Here is a 15,407-nt window from a genome sequence, read left to right on the forward strand (position 1 = left end):
GGTCCAGCGGTGGAGGATAAGAAGTTATTTGTTTATTATAATTATAATTTAATACATATTCATTTTTAACTTACTATCTATATAATATGTAATACATTTTATAAAAAAAAAATAACAAAATATATAATATAAAAAATAGTATACCACTGGCTGCGGAATCTCATGACTCAAGGAACTGGTAGTGGGGCTGCTGAGACAGGAACCTCCCCACTATGCAGTTTTTAAAATAACTGCCTTTTGTATCGGACCATTGATCCAAATGTTTATCGAGAGCTATTATTATTATTATATGTAATAGAACATCGTGTTTTAGGTCAGCTCTCGGTTCGAACATGTACACATATTTGAAGTTTGGTCTGCCGCGCGTGTTCCCGCCGAACCACAATGGCTCCCAGCGCTCTGGCACTCCCAAACCTAAAACCTCTATAGGAAGCGGCATGAAATCTGTACCTAGGTAAGTAGATAATGATATTTGTGGCTTCCTAAGTTGATTGGACTTCGTAGTACTAATATTCTTATGCGTTACGACCCACAGTTTTAATATTTGTTGCAAATTTGGTCATTACTCCTACTAGGGTGCAAAGACAAAGTCGCGGTGTACGGGAGACGTCCTCCGGTTATGACAGCTCCGACAACGAGACCTCCACCAACTACAAGTACAGTCGCAAGTATCGCTCCGACCCCGACTTCAGGATGCAGAACCTACACCCCTCATATCAGGTATATTTTAACGAATTTAGTAAACCAAATTAATTTAATAAGGAAAATTTTAGTTTTGATTAAATGAATCGATATCATAAACTTTTTATTCTCTGTGTTAACTTAATTAAATTTATTTGTGACCATTGAACACGTCGGGTGCAGCTAGGGACTAAATATGCACTTACCTGGTATTGGAACGCTCTACACCGCACAAATGAAAAGTTCAGAAAAATCCGTGATGTATTAAGCTTGTAAATAATAAGTGATTTTATGTTATTACAGCATGCTACAGGTGTCCCACTTGTGGCGATGCACCAGGCGGGTATTCGGGACACGTGGGCGAACTCGCGGCACAAGTCCCACAGCGAAGCCAACCTCCTGGCTGCCGAGCGCGCAGAACGCGCCCACCGCGCCCACACGCGTCGTACTAGTGTCGCCGACTACCTGCCTGATGACCACCACAGGTATTGTAATTGTAGTTCACATTTCCCTTCCTCCCTTATTACTGCTATCGTTATAATTTCCATCATCTTCTTTATCAGTGTCCATTTACCTGTCAAATACAGCGCCGCAATATTGAAAAATAAAATGAATACCATCAGTTTTAATAAAATAATCTGTCAGCGGTTGCTATGATAACTTGTTTTGTTAATTTTCTTAAAAGTAAATATATTAGAAAATTATTAAATAACATAGTATTTGTATATGTGTATATTTTTATCGAATAACGAATAATGGATTGCCAAAAGTGTAAGAAAGTTTTGTCAAAAAAAGGGTCACATTTCCAATGTCAGGGACAGTGTAAGGGTACGTTTCATAGAAGTTGTGTAAAGGGTCTAGCAGCTGATTTAAAAGCTGGGATAAGCCGTATCTACTGCAACAACTGTACTGATGAGGATGACTCAGTAAACGATGATCAAGAAGATGACGCCCGATATCATGACAAGATACTAAAAGATATCCAGAAAAACGTAAATATTATTCCTTGCCTAATAAAACAGTTGGAATGTATAAAAAATAGCATGTGTTTACTTTCTGAAAAATATGACACGTTGTTAGCTGAGCACGAAAAATCAAAGGACAAAATACGCAAACTTGAAAAGACAGTGGAAAACATAAACAATAAGTGCGTTTATGTGGAAAAGTGCAATACTGCATTAGAACAAAAGCTACATGACTATGAGCAATTAACTCGCAAGCAGAATATCGAAATTGTAGGTCTTGAAGCAATGCCAGACGAAAATGTTACAGAAATTGTTAGTAAGCTAGGGAAGATGATCAATGTCAGTGATGATAATATTGAATGGGTGAGACGGAATCAACCACGAAAACAAGGTATTAATTCTGCATCCATAATAGTCGGGTTTAAAGCATCGGGAACCAAATCACGCGACGCGTGGCTTGCAGAAAGACACAAGCTAAGTGATATAACAAGCGACAAGATAACTGGCGGCATAAACAAGAGTAAAGTCTACATCAATGAGGACCTCACTAAATCAACCCGGACTTTATTATGGTTTACTAAGAAGGAGCTACGGCACCACTACAAATATATTTGGGTGTCTAATGGGAAGATTTTGGTTAAGAAGATGGATGGCAATAAAACATCCTGGGTGAGGTCTGAAAAAGATATATTTGATCTTCTCAAAAAGAAAGATTAGAAATCTATTTTCTTAATGTTTTCCTTATGTTTCTACTTTGTTTACTACGATAATGAAAATTCACGATCTTAGATAATATCATTACTATTACTGACAATGAAAGAATAAACACTGTTGAAGTAGGAAATCTAAATGCATGGGTGAAAAAGCTCAAATATAAATATGATTTTTGTATTTTGCACATAAATATTAGATCTCTAAAAAAGAACTTTCATGAATTAATTGTCACCTTATATTGTAACTTAAGCAACATCGATGTTATTGTAATAACTGAGCCAAATATTAATTTCTCTATGATTAACTTGTATACGATTAAGGGATTCAATATACATAGTTTTACACGTACAGATCGAACGGGAGGGGGTGTTTTGGTTTATACGCGAGTGTCGTGGCCGGCTCGAGTGATTGAGACAGAACATACTAGCAAAATGCGCTCAGCGGAGTGTGTTTGCATTGTACTAGACGAGACTAGCAATGATCCGATATATTTATTATCCATGTATAGACCTCCAAGAATAAATAATAATAATAGAATTAGACAGTTTCTGACCGAGTTACGTGCAATATTAGAAAACTTGCCCAAAAATACCAAACTCTTCGTGTGTGGAGATATTAATATAAATATATTGAAAAGTCAAGACAATAATGTTGTTGACTACGAAAATTTACTAGCAGAATACGGCTTAGTGCAATGTATAAATAAAGTAACCCGAAAAGAAATATTTAAGGATAATGTTGTAGAATCATGTCTGGATCACATATATATCAGAGCTCCCTTATCACAAATCAACTCAGCAGTAATACAACAAAAAATATCTGATCATTATATCGTTTCGGCCGCTGTGCAGTGGAACCGCGCTCCATCTAGCGTTAAGTGTGTCGTTGCAGGATCATCGCGCTCACCATTGAAACGATCCGCTGACATCACGTCGCACACGGCGGCCGGCCGCGGTTCTCGCGTTTCCAGTATTGCGACTACAGTACGACGTGTGCTCGATAATCGTTTGGTTAGGGAGAGACTACTAAACACTGATTTTAATATGGTTATGTCTATTGAATGCCCTATTAAATTATATGATGCCCTACATCAAATATTCTCAAATATTTATTATGATTGTTACAAAACTATTACAGTACGTGCTAGTCATAGAGATAATAAATGTTGGGTAACTAATAAACTCAAAAACATGATAAAGGAAAGAGACAGGATGTTTAGAGCTTGGTGCAATGATCCGAAGAATATGATTAAGAGACTTGAATATACTAGATATAGAAATAAATGCAATAAAGTGATATCTAAAAGCAGTAATGAATACGATAGGCAACGTATTATCGATTGCAATAAAAATATAAGAATGGTTTGGGATAGAATAAATTCATTGCTGGGGAAAAATAAGCAATCTTTAGATAGTGTAATAATTAATAATATGAATATGCAGGATAACACTAAATGTATAGCAGATAAGTTTGCAAACACATTTAATGAAGAAATTCAACAAATTAAACATATCTGCAATGAAAAATGGTTAAATAGGGATAACTATGTACAGCAAGCAGATAGAAATATGAGATGGCAGCCTGTCAGTGATTCTGATGTAGAAAAGACTATTAATAAAATGAACCATAAGAAATCTCCTGGTAGCGATCAAATACGGATGTCAGATTTGAAATTAATTAGCCGCAAAATAAGTCCAGTCATATCTAAACTCATTAACTTGTCTGTTGAACATCACTCATTTCCTAATCAAATTAAAGAAGCAATAATTCGTCCCGTTTTTAAAAGAGGTGACCGGAAAATATATTCTAACTATAGACCAATTGCAATTTTATCTAGTATAGAAAAGATTATAGAAAAATGTATTGTAAATCAGCTTGGCAATTACTTACAGAGCAATAGTATAATATCCCGATCACAACATGGTTTTCAAAAGGGGAAAAGTACAAACAGATTATTGTCTAATTTCACAGATGAAATAAACAATCATTTAAATGACAAGAAACATGTCGTAGCCATATTTTTTGACTTTAAAAAGGCATTTGATACCCTTGAGACGGACACATTATTGAATGCAATACTAGAATGTGGAGTGGGGAAGCCTCTGAACGAATGGTTTAGAGACTACCTCACTTCTCGCTCCTATAGGGTGAAAATAGGTGACACGTTAAGTGATAAGAAAATGGTCAATTGCGGGGTGCCTCAAGGTTCGGGATGTGGTCCCGTCTGCTACCTGATGCACGTAAACAGTTATGTGCTGTACTCAAACACTGCTCCGCGCACATGTATGCGGACGACCTGTGCGTGCTGCGAGCCGGTATTGACTTAGTAGAGACCTGTCGCCTTGTGCAGCAAGATGTAAATGCCGTTGTCAAGTGGTCACATGACAATGGCATAGTCCTCAATTCTGATAAAACACAATTGTTAATTATACATTCCCCACACTTACCTTTAACAGAGTCACCTCCATCATTAGTTGCACATTCTTTTGATTGCTTTCATAATAACTTGGTTAACTGTATTTGCAAACCAATAGAACGAGTTAAATGTACAACATATTTAGGTGTAAAAATAGACGAAAATTTCTCTTTTACTGAACATGTAAATTTTTTATGTAAGAAACTTAGGAATATTCTTAGCAAATTTTATCATCTTAGTTTTAGAGTCCCAAAAGGGACATTAAAATTACTTTATAATTCATTAGTGGAACCAATACTCGATTATGCTCTCGATTGTTATGGACTCACACATAAAACCCATATTTCTAAACTGGAAAATATTCAACTAAGATATGTTAAATTACTTGTGGATAAAAAAACAAAATCAAAATATAATCAGGACTCATTCAAACTTTTTAAAATATGTAAAATACTTCCTGTTAGTGTCAAACATAAGTATTTAATTGCAGTTAACAATCGTGAGCATACTTCTTTTTTTAAAAATATATGTAATACCTACAATACCCGAGCAATGATTGCAGGTAAATATATGGTGCCAAGGGTACATAATATATACGGAGACCGAACTCTTAAAAAACGTGTACCGTATATATTTAATAGTTTACCTGCATTCATTACGGATGAAAGTATCAAAGGGAAATTTAAAACAAAGCTCAAAAAATTTTTATTACATGCATTGCCATAACTTCTTTTCCCATAACTGATTTCATTATACTTTCATTAAATTTATTTTAATTTTAATAATCATACTTATCTAATTTTATTTTATATAAATTTAAATTTAATTTAATTTTTAATTATCACACTAATCTAATTTTATATTATATCAATTTAAATTTAAATTAAATTTCTTGATCCCACAGTCAAATTATTTTATATAATTTTGTGGGACATAGTTCTATTTTAGGTTTTTTTATTGTATTGTAAATAAATAAATAAATAATAATAATAATAATAATTAAGCTTCATAAAGAACAAATAAACCATTAGTGTAGATGCAGCTGCTCTAATTAAATCTTCTTAGTATGGCTAAACCTGAGAAATGAGAAAGTTTACAGTAAGGGCTCTTACTTTCTGTTAATTCTTTGTACTTACTTTGTGTTCAGTTACTTAATGCCCTCCTCACACTTGGGCGGGCGCATGTCGAAGGCGGGCAGTCACCTCTCCTTGGCGCACTCCAGGAAGCACTCCACGCTGCGGCCCGGGGACCAGCTTGATGGCTACACGCACTCCGCATACATTTATCCTAATTATTACGTGAGTTTCAACCCAATGCACTTAACAAAATTAATAAACTGCCAGAGACCTCAACTTATAGACGAACGTCTTTCGCCACAGAATAGTTTGATTGATCAGTATTACTCAGTAGAGCAATCATGTTTTATACAGGTTAGCAATTTAGAAATAACATCACCGGAGAACAAATCAACTCTTCTCGTGTCGGGTTTGAGTTTCGAGGTGAAGTCCGGCGACATCCTGGCGGTGCTGGCCACCTCGCAGCACGAGGCCACCGGCCTGCTGGATGTGCTCGCCGGTGTAAGAAAGGTTAGCGGTTTCATCAATTACTTTTTGTTGTTTGTGTATCGCCAACGTTATAGAAGAAGAACTATAAAATTAAGGGTTAAAATTACCTTTGTTTCCATCAGAAACTATCGGGAGATATAGTGCTGAACGGGCAGGCGGTGGCGTCTTCGACACTTCGCAAGCTCGCGGCGTACGTGCGCAAAGACACGTCGCTCTGCCCCTCCATGACTGTGGAGCACACGCTGCGCTTCCACGCGGCCCTGAGGAGGCCCAGACAGAACCACACCCAACTCAAAATGGATGATAAGGATAGAGTAAGTGCTTTTACCTCAGAAGAAAGTGAATTTCTGTCACCCTGAACTTTTGAGAAATCACGTGAAGGCGAAAGAAAATTTAGATAATGTAACTTGTTGATTGTAGATAAACATTCTAATAGAAGAGTTAGGACTCGATCAAGTCCGAGACACGAATGTGAGTCGACTGACGCGTTCCGAGATCCGGAGATTGAACGTGGCGTGTCAGCTCCTGCTGGACATGGCGGTGCTCATCCTGGACCAGCCCACTAGAGAGATGGATATCTTCGATACATTCTTCTTGGTGGAGTACCTCAGGAACTGGGCCATGGACGGACGCGTCGTCATTATGTCCCTCCACCCACCGACGTATGAAATATTTGCTATGCTTACTAAGGTAACCAACTTCATTTTTATTTCCTAGATTAAAAAATATAATATGAGATGTTGGTGTTATGAGTATGGAAATTATTTCAGGTCGTATTAATATCCGCGGGCAGGACAATGTTCAGCGGATACAGGAGAGACATGTTGCCATATTTTGCTTCCATCGATTATCCTTGCCCTGCCTTCAAGAATCCATCTGATTATTATTGTAAGTTAATATTATTTTCATTAATAATTAGGAAGAATTGATAGTTCAAGAAAGAAGCTGATACGGTGGTTATTAAATAATAAACACGACATGGCAAAGTTCGAAAGACATGTTTTCCAAAAGTTTCTATTTTCAACTAACAACGCCCTTATTCGTCATGTCAAGAAACGTTCAAGCAACCCAAAAGACTAAAAAACGTTTAACAAGATTAATATCTGACTTTAAATTGAATATTTTTCTGAAACCGTTCGTATGCTTACTCATTTTTCCCTTTGGGTTATAGTGGACCTGGTGACGCTGGACGACCTGTCTGCGGCGGCCATGCTGGAGTCGTCAGGTCGTATCGAGGCGCTGGCGAGCGTGTTCGCGAGCTCGCAGTCCGCGCCCGACCCGCCCCCGCCAGTGCCGCTCCCCGCACCGCTCGGCAGACCCAACGTTATCATGCAAACATTTGCTCTTGTCGAGTGAGTTAGCACTGACAATGTTTTGTTAATTTAGACAAATTCAGAGTAATAATAATCTATATGTCTTTCTTGGTAGAGTATCGATCAAACACTAGATTTATCATTATAAAAGACTACTTGATGTACTGTTATATTCAAATAATGTTTTCAGGAAAAGTTTACTTTACACCCAAATGACGACTCTATCAAATGTGATAACGCGGATACTACTCGCGGCGGTGATGTCACTCGTCACCGGCACCATATTCTGGGACCTCCCGTCTACTGATGCTAAGGTAAACACCACTAAAAATTAATAGGATCGTGGAAGGATTTGTGAAGATTGGTAAAATCCCGTAACGCTCCTTCCACTATGACCACAGTTGTAGAAGAAGTAAATTTAAAATGTATTAACTGTAAAAAACGAACTTACTACTGTAATTTAGCATACGAGATATGTGCAAAATTTAGTACGGACCAAGAGTCTGTAGATTTTCTTTGTTCCAATAATAATAAAAAAACAATGTATAGGTCAATCTTAGACTAGTGAACAGACTAATGCTAGAGTCTGTTACTAGCTAGACTTATCGTCAAAGACTAGTTTATTCAATATGATTTGAAGTTTTAAAGATATTTGTATTGCTGCAGCTGAGTCAGAACGACCGCATTGGGTTCCACTACTGTGTGATGTGCGTGTGCGTGTGGCCGCTGCTGCTGTGGCTGAGCGCGCGCGAGGCCAGCGCACTCCGCCCCCACGTCGAGAGAGACGTCGCCGTAGGACTCTACTCCAGGACTATGTTTATCTTATTTGATGTATGTCATATTGATGCTTTTGCGAACAAATATATTAACATTACTTATGTTTCTTATCGATGCTTCATGAAAATAAATTCAAATAGAAGCTTATAAATTAATGTCGTGAGCGAACCGTAATCAATTCGCCTACTTATTTGCAATTAAATCCTAAGTTTGTTAATCTAAATGATTTGTGTTACAGCAATTTCTGGAGTTATGGTCTGCGTTCCTAACATGGCTGGCGTACCTGGTGCCGAGCTACGCGATGAGCGGCCTCTATACGCAAGCACCGGGATCCTATGATGGCTTCTATATTTATTTAGGTATATATCAACAGGGACTAAGAAGAGAACGACACCAAGAGCTCTGATCCAAATTTCAACCTAATTTGAACGTGTTTTATGACGACGAAGGGCATTCTGGCCTTTGTGGTACTTCCTGCCAGACATCGGCCGAGAATCTAGTTACCTAGCAGTGGCTGGATAGCCCTAAGCCTAACTGAAAATGACATTTATTCCACAGGTTACATGCTTCTATACCTGATCAGCATACAAATGCTTTGCCGAGCGATGGTGTTCTTAGTGCCAATGGAGAAAACCGCATCTGTCCTATCGGGTTTTGTACTCCTGCTGACCATATTGGTGAACGGCGTGATGTTACACCAAGATGACCTCCCGTCGTACGTCCGATGGCTGGAATACGTCTCCCCGTCTAGATGGGTCCTGCCTGAGATATTGCAGCGCGAACTCAGCGAAACTGCACTCAGGAGTAGCATCAGTAAAGATATTAGGTGTACTAACAAGCAGGTTAGTTACACAAATTTATTATTTATTTTTAAATAGCACAAAAGACTGTGATGAAATATTCGATGCAAAGAATTGCGCGCGCGCACCTAGTCAGTAATGATACAGGATGAACATAGTTGCAAATGCCTGTTAGATTCCTACTGTTATTGAGCTAACTTCGGTTGTATTCTGAATTATACGTCATATTTTAATGATTATGACTTTATTTTTAATTTCCAGAGACCGTATCAAGATATAATTGTACCATGCCCACCTCCGAATGGAACTCAAGTGCTGTCAAATTACGAGTACCTAAGATCTGACAACATATGGGAATGGAATGAACAAAGCTTTTTGATAGCCCTGGCTTTGTTCTATGCAGTGTTTGCTCTAGTAGGCATGGCGGCTTTCGTGTTGGACTGTACGAAGTACGTAAAGAGCAAAGAGCGAAAGTCTCTTAAGGGTCACAAAATTACTGTGAACACTCCTTAACACGTACTGCTATAAACTCTGGCGAGTTAAAATCGCAGTAGCATGGTACGTGTTATAGAAAGTGGTAATTTCAAATTAGAAAGAAATCTCGTAAGTTTTGACTTCGGTTTAAAAAGTAAACCCTGATTGTGTTCTGTTACGTTTGCATCAATAAATTAAAAATAAAGCAATTAGAAAAAATTACGTCATTTGGATGTGTAATGTTGAGTTTTTTTTTATTACTTTAGATATACTTATAGTTTTATTCCAACGTAGAATTGTCATGTTATTAAAACGTTCATTTTTGATGTCTCTGAATTATATTTAACATGAGAATATTTATTTGAAAAGTTGGTGCTCACTTTGGTTAATTAATTTAAGTAATCGATGGTCATATTTGGTGCTAAATGTAATAATGTTTAATGATAGGTTTATCAGAAATATTTCAAGATATTTACTGGATAAAAAATGTACTATTTACGACATTATAAATCCAAAAAGATTCAATTTACTATATTCATTGAAAAGAGAATAATGGAAAGAGAAAAATAAAAAAGTTATAATTATTCACGACATCTTGATTCGAATGTAATGTTTGAAATTGAATATACTTTTTTTTATTAGGATTAGTGTTGCCACGCTAAATATGGTATGACTTTAATTTAAATATTTCAGTGAAAACAATGTACAAATAACAGTTTTTTTCGATTTTATTAGAATTTAAATAATAAAATAAGTAGACATTGAAGGCTGACTATTATATTGTCTTCCGTTCACTCTAGAAAAATATAGGACAGTAGCTTTTAGTTATATATTTACATTAATATAGTGCCTTAGTTACTTTTTTTTATAATAAATGATAAGTTAATCTCTTATTTACTTATCACTTCTCTTATGTTTAATAACATTTAAATGTCAAAAGTAAAGTGAATTTTGTAAATGATTTAGTGCCGAATTCATATAAAAAATAGTTAACGGCCACTGCCTTTTAAAAATGCTCATTTAAAAAATTTTAAAATTAAATTCGTAATACAATGCAATAAAATATTTATTTTAAGTATAATAATGAAATGTATTTGTGGAGCCATAATAATAAAAAAAATAATAATTGGTAAGTTACCTTAGTGTGCGATGAACATCGTGATAATGAAATAAAAAAAAATATTGTAACATTTTAATGACTTTTATTTAATAAACCCATATTTACACACGTGACAACATCGATATAAATAATTACTTGACAACTAAACAATACAGACGACTCATTCTTTTCAATTTATAAAAAACACATTTAATAAAATAACAATGTTTTTATTTAAATAAAAATGAAAAAAAAAAGCCGACAAAAAATTTATAATTTTGAATAAATGTACCATCATTATCAATATTGGAATGTTAGGTACAATTTTTTTTTGTAAATATATTTTTTTTTTACAATAAATAATATTAGTAATAGACATCTTATTTTTAAAATGTTGATTTGACTGTTTCACCATTATTTTAAAGTTTAGATTTAATTTTTTACTACAATGCACATTTTAAAATAAGTTTGCAACTTCATTTGCATAGAATTACAATTGTCCTAGTTGAATATTTCTATTAAAAAATAAAAAATACTCAATTTTTTTAAAGTTTACAAACTATTTGATATTTTAATATTATGAAACTTAATTTATTTTTATTAAACAAGATGTAAATCTTTTAGTTTTCTATTTTATGTTTATTTTTATTAGCCTTATTTTTTGTTCTTGTGCCTCCCACAAAAAAAAAATAGTTTGTGCAAAAAAAATATATAAATTTCAAATGGATGAGAAGCTTATTGCACTTCATCAACTATTTTCATTACAACCAAAAAGTATGTTTTAATATTGTAAAGAAAAGTAATATTTTGTATTTCCAAATAACACGACAAAAAATATAAATAATACAAAACAATTTTTTTTTTCATTTTGAAAAAAAAAATCATTTTTTTGTCTTGTATCATCATAGTATCATAGATAGGTTGATGTGAATCAACTATCACCGGAATCAGAGTGGAAGAGCTGGTGGTACCTGAGGCAGATGTCGCAGACGCAGGGCTGGCGGGGGATGGGGCGGTGCGGGTGGTGGGTGCGGCCGCGCCCCCCTCCTCCGCGGGGCTCCTCGATGTAGCGGCTGTCCACCAGTAGACGCTGTATGCGCTCATCTTCTGGCAGTGATGCGCTCACGGACTCGCCTAATTTCATATTTAGATCGCTGGTTCTTGAGCTAGATTACATAATAATCATTTCAAATTAACTTAAAAATTTAAACAATTAATAAAAAACCTTAGTTTACTCTAATTTACGGTAAATAATGCTATATACCACAAAAATATGATTTATGGATCTATCGATATACCTAACGGGACTTAAACGTACAAGCGACTGGCCAGTTAACTTTTATACGAAACATTAGGGCACAGAACGTGTTAACGGAACATAACTAATATCTTTACTAGATACACAACAATACACGTGGGTATTACTCTTTTCAAATATCTTGGCGGCCCAAGGTCCTAGACGCGCTGCGCAGTGCCCTATCCCCCATCCAGCTACACCTAACATTGTATTCTACACACCGCCAAGATATCTGAAAACATTTATACTAACTACTATACACATAATTGTAAGACGTACTCTACATCATCATATTCATCTTTATTATCATGAGTTGTGTCATTGCTAGGCTGCCATAGTGTGGTGGGAGCCTCCACGTTGTAGACGTGGTAAGGGCGACGCGCGCGGCCGGGGGAGCGGCGAGGTGAGCGCGAGTTCTGGCGAAACCTCCTATCCGGGAGGTATATGCTTAAAAATTTCATTACCATTTAATTCTGATTTGTATAAGTCCAACTAGTAGAGAGAACAAAGATCAGCCTTGTCTAAGTTACACGCTATTTTGCCTATTTTTATAAAACTTAAACTTGAAGGTTGTAATATTTAATAGGGAATGATTACACTGGTCTACAGTGGTTATGTTGTCCTAAATATGAAAATGATTTTGGGTCCATTTATGCACACAATTCATGAAACTATCTATCTAACAAAATCATGATTTGCTCTATTTTTTTAATCTTTATTTTAATTAAAATAAGATTTTTAATAAGAAGAGAACTTTCATAGAATACATATATTGGTAATCTGGGCACTTGAATCATTTGCGGTGACATCCATGGCAACAAAAAAAAAACTTTTTTTTTTGTAGAGCCGTTATATATATATTACAGTGTTACAATTTTTAAAACATTCTTACAAAGTTTCGTTTGAAATGTTAATGTTAACAAATAAACTTACTTTGAAACGTAGCCCGATTCTTTCGGTTGGAAACTGGCGCAAGATTTCGTCTCTATTGACCGAGACCGCGATCTGACGTTTGTGAACGGACCTCTACCGTAGCACCTGGCCCTGATATTGACAAAATTAACACATCATTAGCATCACTATACGTCCCCACTGAGGGGCTCGGAGCCTACCCAAAGTTAGGTCCAATGTCAACCACGATGGCCCAGTGCGGATTGACTTCACACTTATCTTTGAATTTCTTCGCAGATATGTGCAGGTTGCATCACGATATGTAACTCGAAAAACAAATAATTAACTCATACAACAGTAATTTTTTTTAAAGGAGAAGGGGCAAAAGAGCAACGGACCGCCTAAAGTTATTTGATCCGACGCCCATGGACATCCGCAACGCTGGAGGAAGCTCAGATGCGTTGCCGTCCTCTAAGGAAGGTATACGCTCTTTTTTTGAAGGTCCCTAAGTCGTAACACCGCTGAGGGCAGAGTATTCCACAACACGGCTGTACGAGGTAGAAAGTTTCGCGAAAATATCGTCGTTGTGGAATGCCAACCATCGAGATGGAATTGATGGAACTCAGCGGCAGGTATAAAAAAAATATCCTATAACCAATTACATCTTTTTTTTTAATTAACCACACTTTTTTGGTTAAGTAGACAAAGACTTATTTGACACAAGAGATTCATACAAATTATTTTATATATTTGTTACATAGGAATTTTCGCAAAACCAAAAATGAAATATTAAAAATATAGTTGTATATTGTTAGTATAGGAGCATATACAATGGACATATCTACATACTTGTGATATAATGGTGAGTGACAGACAGGTTTTTGTCTAGAGCCGTCAGAATTTGGTCTCGGCTCGCAGTTACATACGGACCCATTGGTCACTTTAATCTTCTGATTCAATATTTCGTCAATACGAACTTTGGTAGATATTTCTATTTTTGGTGATAAGATGCCCTGAAAACAAATTAATCAAATGATTTTATATTCTACATGTTTGATAGAGAAATGGAATGTTTTATACAAGATATATGTTTATAAGGAAGTTTATAACAAACTAGTGTTTTAAAATTTCCCCTCTACAATGTTGTCCAACAACCAGTAGTGGCGTTAGGGTGGGGCGACATAGGGAATCTGCCCAGGGCGCTGGGTATGAGAGGACACCACAGATGTAACATGGCGCCTGCAATGCCGCCTATGATAAGTTGCAGATAAATTGTATAAAAGTAGGCAACGCATCTGCAATTACGGATGTCTATGGGCAGCAGTTCACTTCTCTATTAAGGCGTATTCAGGTGACCACTCGTCTGTTAGCCATATAAAAAAATAAATAACAATTTTGGAATTCTTGAAAATATATCACATGTTTTATGTATTTGTAACAGATATAAAATAATATACAGGAAAGTCTTTAGTCCTTCGCATGAGTAGATCCACCCCATCAGTGAAACATGTGTTGGGCGGGAACAAGATATCGTTGAGAGCACCTAAGTATTGCGCCAACAACATACACTTGTCTGAATCACAGCTATCAGGCCATTGCACCAACTCACAGTATATTGTTTCATTTTCTGAAAAATATATTCATGTTAATAATATACCTAATAAAATCCATTAAATAACGAAACAAAATGTGTTAAAGATTTATCATTGAAGATTTTGTTCAGGTCAAATTACTCTAAACTTGAAATGGAAAACCACTCATGGTTTCTGTTCTCGTTTTTTTTTTTATAATTATCAAATCGTACTTTTTAAAAATAGTATCAGCAAAGAAAAAATTAGTAGTAGAAGTATAATGTAATATTGATCATTCTTTATTATAAAAAGTGAAAATATAAGTATAATTGATGACACTAACTTAATAAGCAACAAATATTGTTTAGAGCACATGTTTCCCTAAATCGCTTCTGAAAGTAGAAGACGTCTTTGAACATGAGCGGGAAGACAGGCGGCAGCATACATGTCTGATAGCTTGTGCCCAGTGCAAACACAATAAGAGACACTCGGCCGGACTGGCATAACCATACACCGGGACATGATACCTATAAAACGTCTAATGTTAGTACTCTCTTACTTCTAAATTATATTTAGCTGTTTAAATTTCTTGGACTAATACAGCATTAAGTTTCCGTTACCTTTTGTACGTTGATTTGAACTGTTAACTCTATAACTTTTGGCATATTATATTGTTACTACAAAATTTGATCATCCTTAAACATATTTGCTGTAAATAACTTTTATTACATGAATTTATGGCACCTCAAAACTATAAGATTTTCAAAAAAGTTTATCTTCTACTTCTACTCCAATGTTGTGGTGACGTTTCGTTGTTATGGTAACTAATGTCTGTCATTTCAAA

At 35.7% G+C, this 15,407-nt stretch overlaps 2 protein-coding genes across 2 annotated transcripts in view; one reads left to right on the top strand and one right to left on the bottom strand.

The window, feature by feature from the left end:
* Window positions 1-9,762, top strand: part of LOC106721361 (ATP-binding cassette sub-family G member 8) — a 40,499-nt gene extending 30,737 nt beyond the window's left edge. The window contains exons 5-18 of the mRNA XM_045678298.1: window positions 314-454; window positions 576-720; window positions 985-1,166; window positions 5,924-6,074; window positions 6,207-6,362; window positions 6,464-6,655; window positions 6,762-7,031; window positions 7,112-7,229; window positions 7,513-7,693; window positions 7,845-7,968; window positions 8,321-8,485; window positions 8,670-8,790; window positions 8,990-9,273; window positions 9,493-9,762. Of these exons, the coding sequence (XP_045534254.1) occupies window positions 314-454; window positions 576-720; window positions 985-1,166; window positions 5,924-6,074; window positions 6,207-6,362; window positions 6,464-6,655; window positions 6,762-7,031; window positions 7,112-7,229; window positions 7,513-7,693; window positions 7,845-7,968; window positions 8,321-8,485; window positions 8,670-8,790; window positions 8,990-9,273; window positions 9,493-9,744 (2,482 nt within the window). The 3' untranslated portion in view covers window positions 9,745-9,762. The remainder of the gene's footprint in view (window positions 1-313; window positions 455-575; window positions 721-984; window positions 1,167-5,923; window positions 6,075-6,206; window positions 6,363-6,463; window positions 6,656-6,761; window positions 7,032-7,111; window positions 7,230-7,512; window positions 7,694-7,844; window positions 7,969-8,320; window positions 8,486-8,669; window positions 8,791-8,989; window positions 9,274-9,492) is intronic.
* A 1,964-nt stretch (window positions 9,763-11,726) lies between these two features.
* Window positions 11,727-15,368, bottom strand: LOC106721346 (spermatogenesis associated 6-like protein). The gene is made up of 6 exons (XM_014516268.2): window positions 15,184-15,368; window positions 14,907-15,090; window positions 14,450-14,619; window positions 13,842-14,005; window positions 13,035-13,145; window positions 11,727-11,970 (listed from the first exon to the last, which is right to left on the bottom strand). The coding sequence occupies exons 1-6, from the start codon at window positions 15,226-15,228 to the stop codon at window positions 11,736-11,738; spliced, it is 909 nt and encodes a 302-aa protein (XP_014371754.2). The 5' UTR covers window positions 15,229-15,368; the 3' UTR covers window positions 11,727-11,735.
* Between the last annotated feature and the right edge of the window lie 39 nt (window positions 15,369-15,407).

Source organism: Papilio machaon, chromosome 6 (assembly GCF_912999745.1).
Source record: "Papilio machaon chromosome 6, ilPapMach1.1, whole genome shotgun sequence".
Classification (NCBI taxonomy): domain Eukaryota; kingdom Metazoa; phylum Arthropoda; class Insecta; order Lepidoptera; family Papilionidae; genus Papilio; species Papilio machaon.

Coding starts and splice junctions, on each gene's coding strand:
- LOC106721346 (XM_014516268.2), bottom strand. CDS start 15,228: ATGCCAAAAGTTATAGAGTTAACAGTTCAAATCAACGTACAAAAG. Junction 14,006..14,449: donor GAAGGACTAAAGACTTTCCT/GTATATTATTTT, acceptor ATTTGTTTTCAG/GGCATCTTATCACCAAAAAT. Junction 11,971..13,034: donor GAATCGGGCTACGTTTCAAA/GTAAGTTTATTT, acceptor TATGTAATCTAG/CTCAAGAACCAGCGATCTAA.